The 6646-nt window shown below is 39.1% G+C and overlaps 1 protein-coding gene across 1 annotated transcript in view; it reads left to right on the plus strand.

Moving 5' to 3' along the window:
• ptgfrnb (prostaglandin F2 receptor inhibitor b) overlaps nt 1–6378 on the plus strand; it is a gene marked incomplete at both ends in the record, with an annotated part of 92095 nt that extends 85717 nt beyond the window's left edge. Inside the window, 4 exons of the mRNA XM_083896473.1 lie at nt 4196–4382; nt 4491–4609; nt 5573–5623; nt 6266–6378. Of these exons, the coding sequence (XP_083752599.1) occupies nt 4196–4382; nt 4491–4609; nt 5573–5623; nt 6266–6378 (470 nt within the window). The remainder of the gene's footprint in view (nt 1–4195; nt 4383–4490; nt 4610–5572; nt 5624–6265) is intronic.
• Between the last annotated feature and the right edge of the window lie 268 nt (nt 6379–6646).

Consider the following 6646-nt stretch of genomic DNA (forward strand, 5'->3'; position numbering starts at 1 on the left):
CATTAGAAGTGTTTTTGTTCTGGTGGAAATAACTTGTTTTGATAAACAGCAAAGGTAAGACAACATTTCTGCTTGTATTTCTTGAAAGTCAGTTGTTGTTTTGCTCTTATTTTGGGTCTGGATCCGTGAATCTTGGTCGTAGAGTGATAAAAATGGTACCGCTGGAATCTGAGACGTGTCTTTTTGTTTATATAATCACGCTGGTGTTCCGGTGCCACTTTTCAATGAGTGCAATGTAGCGGTTTTTTCGCTCCTGCTGGTTTGATCCATCAGTTGCGGGGAGGCAACGTGTGCAGGTGTGTGGTGGTGGTCTCAAAGCAGGTGAAGACGTTGTTCAGCTCCTCTGCCACTGTGCTACTGCTGCTGGCCTTTGTAGTTGTTTTACTCCCAGCTCTGCCAGTCCATACTTAAACCCACGTTTCTCCTGATGGCAGAGTTTGTTTGAAAGATGTGTGATCGAAAAATGTCAAGCAGCTCTGAGTAGGGCTGAACGATATATCGCATTTGCGATAATATCGCGATATGATCAAGTGCAATTTTCTAACCGCAAAGGCTGCGATTATACGCTGTTCACGTGACGTGTGTGTAAAACATGTGATATAATCGAACGAGATCGTCTAACCACAGACGCTGCACTCTGGTCACATGCAGGCTCCCTGCGCTCTCACATGCGCGCGTTGCGGAGGACGAGTCACGGCCCGTTTTTGTGAATGGAATAGGTGAGGGCGGGTCTGTAAGGTGACAATGGAGCTTCGGCCACTGTCCGAACAGCTGTTCAGTGACTGTGCGTGTCCAAGCGTGTGTGTGCGCGTGTGTTGCGAACGAGCTTGCGCTAATGTTAAGAACGAGCTTGCGCTAATGTTAAGAACGGGGGTGGACACAACAATAAGCCGTCTACACGATTGAAGACGGCATCTCACCCAGTCAAGATCCTGCACTCTGGTGGGCACAACAAGCGCAGGTTCAAAAACCTGAGTCGTCTGGAGACACACCTGTGAGACACACCTGTGCCAGCGGAGAGAAAACTCTCTGCTCCGCTTTTTTTTTTTACCCTCATTTTTATTATCGCTGTTTTGATGTTCAATAATGGACCGTTTTTGAGCCTAAAACGACGTAGTAAACTGTAGAATAGTTAGTTTCCACCCCCGCATTGCTGCTGTTGCTGCTGCTGTTAAAAAAAAAAAAAAAAAAAAAATGTCTGAAATTCCCATCCCTAGTTACGCCATATGATCGCACTTCAAAACGGGTTGTGTGTATATTTTATTTATTTATTATTAATATTATTATTATATTTAATGACTGTCTAGCAGTTCACAGATGTCAAAAAACTGAGTGTGGTAAAGCCACATATTTTTATAAATTTGTGTGTATATATATCTGCAATCTGCACTTTGTGTGACTTGTGACTGACTTTCATTTTAACACCAGGGTTCCTTCTCAGCACTTTTTGTTCAGATGTTCATCTATTCATGCATCACCTCATGTCATCATAACAGAGGTCTGTCTTCCAGGAAAGAACTGTTTATTTTTAATGTAATATAGTATTGGCCATACTTATGATGTATTGCTTGTCTTTGTTTAATAATACAGAAGATTAAGACCTTTAAAAAATAATCGCATCGCAATCGCAATATTGGAACGAAAAATCGCAATTAGATTATTTTCCATAATCGTTCAGCCCTAGCTCTGAGTGGTCATGTGATCAAGGCGAGCGAAGCACTTTATAAATAACGCCCATTTACCGTTTAATTGTAAGCTGCAACTTGCTACATGGATTTTTTGTAAAAGTACATATAATTATTTTTACTGTATACTATATTTATTTTAAAAAATACCAGTTTGTCAGATGAGGTGATATATTATATAGTATTAGCCTCTGTAGTTGTGATAAAGGAGTAGAAAAATCACACTTTTTTTCCATTAATCCAATTGTTCTTTATTATCAGCTCTTTTATTAAACAGGACATGAAGTTTGATATTGGTGACCCAATAAATACAACCTGGCTCAAGATTTGTTTACCCTTTTTAAGGAAAATAGAAAAACATTTTTTTTTCACTCATTTTAAAAGAAAAATTAAAAGTGTTAAAATGTGAAACAAATTAGTAAGCACAGCAACAACAACAGGCCAATGAGTGTAACATGTTTTCTACTGAAGGGCAGTAGGACTAAGTTGAGCATGACACAGATGGTGTCAGTACTGTTGCTGATGATGATGATGATCATGATGATGATACTACTGATTTTAATGATGCAGCCCTTGAATATTAAAACCATTTGTGAGAACGGGGGAGAGAAATTGAGATGTGATTCATTACTCTGAGTTCACCTTCCCCCCCTTCTCTCTTTCTTTCTCATCATTATGTTCGCTTCATCTACTCTCCTCCTCCTCCTCCTCCTTCACCTTTGCTTTTCCATCTCTTTTTTTCCTCCTTTTCATAATTGTTTTTCATCATTTGTCCTTTTCCAGCTTTGTCATTTGCAAAAGTTATTTTATATTCCTTTATTTATTCATTTTTTTTTATCCATCGCCACTATTTGTCTCTAAAATGACAGAGGATGACTGCATGAGGCTTATTGTGTCACACTGTGTGTGTGTGTGCGTGTGCGCGTGTGTGCGCGTGCGTGTGTGTGTGGTCTTGTATTTGTCCCACTTGAGATTTGATTTCTGGTTAGGTTTAGGTTAAGCTTAGATATTAACTGGTTATCGTTAAGACAATATTTGTTTAGGCTGTTCAAATGAATGGAAGTCAATGCAGAGACCTAAGAAGAATAGCTACCCAAACCTGTGTGTGTGTTTGTGTTAATAGTCCTTCTCTTCATGACAGACTAATGACTAGTTTGTGCATCTCTTTCTCTGTCTCTCTCCCTCCATCGTTTTCTTGGAAATAATTAGCTCAGTCGCCCCCTCTCCAAAGAATATATTTTATCACAAATTCTCTCTGGTCCCCTTTTTCTTTCTTTTGTTATCACTACCCACCTTTTTTTTAGTCCATCATTCTTTTTTTATCGACTGTGGGAGAAACACCAGCAGTGCTAATGATGGAACAATATATATTATCACACATAGTTAAAAAAAGAACAGACGGGTTCATCATGGTGAGCTTCCATTATCAGGATAATCTTGAATGGCTTAAATCACCCTTGCCAACATACAGTTCTAGGTTAATGTTTTCCAGTCATTTTTGGACCTTTATGATAAATAATGATAAGTCTGCTCAATGTCTGAACCAAAGGTAAATCGACTTTACTGTGTATTACTGACACTTAAAAGTGTAAAGCAGTCGATTTAAGTGAAATTCCCATTAAGGCCAAATAAAGTCTTTTACTGATATTACAAAAAACAAGTTTATATCCGCTTTACACTTTTAAGTGTGTATTATTGTTATTTTTGTAATGATTGATATCACAAATGCCAAATATTGGACAAAATTACCAACATTTCATAATCACCCCATGCCTATTAGAAATTGTGCATTACAACATTACACAAAATACAACTGATACATCAAACCCATCGACTATGGATAAAAAGAAGTGGGCGTTGTCCTCATGATGCCAATTCTGAAGTAAAAATGTAATACATAGCCACCAGGGGGCGACTCCAAAATTAGCTTCTATTTGACACTTGATTTATAACATCAATAAACATTTTTTCTGAGACGTTAATGGTCTTAATCATTAGTGTTATGTCTTTTTTTAGGATGAGCATGATATTAGTTTTGTAAATTATTTTCCCATTTAGAAGAAAATAGATGATATAAGATTGAACACCAGTGTGATTGACAACTGGAAAATGGATCTAAATGTTGTCAGACAAAGTTTTGCTTGAAAAAACCTTATTTAACCCCAGAACACTATCGCTCAAATTCAAAGCACCGTCACTAACGCCGGGTGATTTTTACCCGAGATTACAAATACACCCAATAAAAAGTACTTGTCATCAAAATGTATCAAAACATGACAATACATGACAAATTTGAGTAGTGTTATTTTATTTTAAACTGTGTCATGTTTAACAAAATGAAGGAAACGCATCATGAGGGGACCATATATAAATGCTCTAAAATGACTGGAAAATTAAGGAAAAAAAATATTATAATGAAGAGGAAAATCATATAAATGTATTTGCTCGACAATGGTGTTATATGGTTAATGGTATGAATAGCTATTCTGATTCTGATGTGTCTTTCTCAGATGACCTGGCCTATGAGGTGCGTTGGTTTTTCACCAGACTGCGCGGTGGACAAACAACCAACCAGGTGGCGAGCGTCGACCGCTTTGGCGTCGTGAAGGCAGAGGCTCGTAACTCGTCCAGTGAGATCTCAGTGGAGCGCAGGGACACGCACACGTACCTTCTGAACATTTTTGGCACTCAAGACAGGTAAGTGAGGTTACTGATGGGTAAACAGCTGTGTTTATCTCAGTGGGTTGGAAAAGCACTGTTCTAATGATCCACATCTGCTGTGTGTGTGTGTTCTGTGGTCTCCAGTGACAGTGGGGAGTATTACTGTGTGGCCACGCCCTGGTACCTGTCAGCTTCAACGGGAGCCTGGACTCAGGCTGGAGAGCTGATGTCTTCCAGAGTCTTCCTTACTGTCCAGTTCGCTGGTGAGGAGGGTGCACACATTAAAGCTGTAGTGTGTAACTTTTCAATGTGAACGTCAGATGAGTTTGCCACACGCGACTCTCTCCATGCTTTTCAGTATAGCTGTGTTTTGTTTTGGTGTCTGTGGAGACGCAGAGTAGGGTTGGCAAGATATCACTTTTCCGTGTGAGATACCACAAACGGATGTTTTTACCAATACCGATATCAGTCCAATTCAGTCATTATAGACCTATTAAACTATCTCATTGTTATTATTTATTTATTTGTATTATTTATTTAAATGAAGGGACAATGCATTTTAATAAACATTAAAATGTATGAGGAAATACATATACTGTACCTACATACATACTAACATACACGCATATGTACGTACTCTTATGCATATACAGTACGTACATACATACAGTACTTACACAGTTGTTAATAAAGTTCCAGTGACATTGGATGATAGTAAAGTGCTAATGTTAAAGACAGGTCAATTATAATACATGTTATAGACAATATAAAGCACATTGTTGCACACAGTCCCTTATACTATTATACTCTTGTGAAAATGCACATAAACCTATGAAGCTGTTAACACTTTCCTTACTGTTTCAAGCTTTTCAAGAACATAATTCACCAACTGTTTCACACATATTTGTCTCCCTTAAATAAGCAGCCCACAACATGACTCAGCTAAATTGCTGATTGTATTTACATCCATGTATAGTTTGTGCACAGTGAAGCATGCAATATATATCTGGGATTGTGCCGGATTATTAATTTTTACCTTTCCGATATCCAATCCAGTGCTTTTGACTGGTATCGGACCAATACTGAGTATCATATCAGATTTATACTATGTATCATGGCCCATGTCGGGGGGGATTAACGATACTATCAGTGCTTTGGTGACAGAAGTTACATACTAGAGCTTTAATTCATTCACTTGATGCTTAACTTTTCCTCTTTTTCTCTAGTGTGGGACTCTCTACGGTTACCTCTATTATATGGTGCATCGGCTTCCTTAGGTAATGTAAAATACTTTCCTTTCAGTTTTTTTTTTCCAGCTATTTTTCACCACCATCATCATCATCATTGTTTTACCTCATAATTCCTTAAAGGGATAGTTCAGGTTTCTATAAATGTGAATGTATAATCTAATCTATATACAGCAGAGTGTGCTATGTGTGTTGTGTGTGTGCATGCTGTCACTGAAGAGTTTAGCCATTTAGCCGAAAGGTTATCGTTGTTGTGTTTGCTGCTTTATCTCACTGCGAGACAGAATTTTCTGACAGAAAACCTACGTTTGTATGACTTCGTAACCTGCTCAATAATATTGGGTCTTACAGTAATGACAGTAAAATTGTCAGATATCATATATCATGCATATCTTTATCATATCTGATCCAGTGAGTTAAACCAGTATTGGACTTACAGGCTCATCGCTTTGATAGACGACAGTTTCTCCACCTGAGTGTTGTCTTCAGAAAACATAAAAAGCCAATTGAAAAGAAATAATACAATATTTGTGTGTCTGACTGGAGGACACTTCTCAAGAAATGTCCATCCCTCATCAGAATACAGTCATTTTAAGTGAATGAATGAAGCTACAGCTGCTGTGAGGTTTGTTTTAAATGACCCGACATTAAATGTGAACTGTGTGTTGCCAGGTGTGGGCCTCTTCTCTCTAGTCCTGGGTCTCATCTGTGCGCAGTGCTGTTGCCGCAACACCGCACACACCCCGCGCTCACGCAACAAACTGATGGACCTGGAGATGGACTGACAAACACTTTCCCCCGCACCCACGCACTGCAGCAGCGCTCACAGGAAGCACCACGCACACAACAGACACACACCCGTAGACGATTTCTGGGACACGCAACTGTTTCCCAGTGACGGACGTTGGGAGTAAAACGATGCGCCGCTTCGGAAACAGGAGCCTGATCCCGAGGTGCTCAGGATCTATCAGCTCTGCAGTGGAGGAGCCGGGGAGGGGACTATAGTATACTTTCAGTTTTTTTTTTTACTAGCTGCAATGGGGGAAATAACCC

Source organism: Microchirus variegatus (assembly GCF_963457635.1).
Source record: "Microchirus variegatus genome assembly, chromosome: 1".
Lineage (NCBI taxonomy): Eukaryota > Metazoa > Chordata > Actinopteri > Pleuronectiformes > Soleidae > Microchirus > Microchirus variegatus.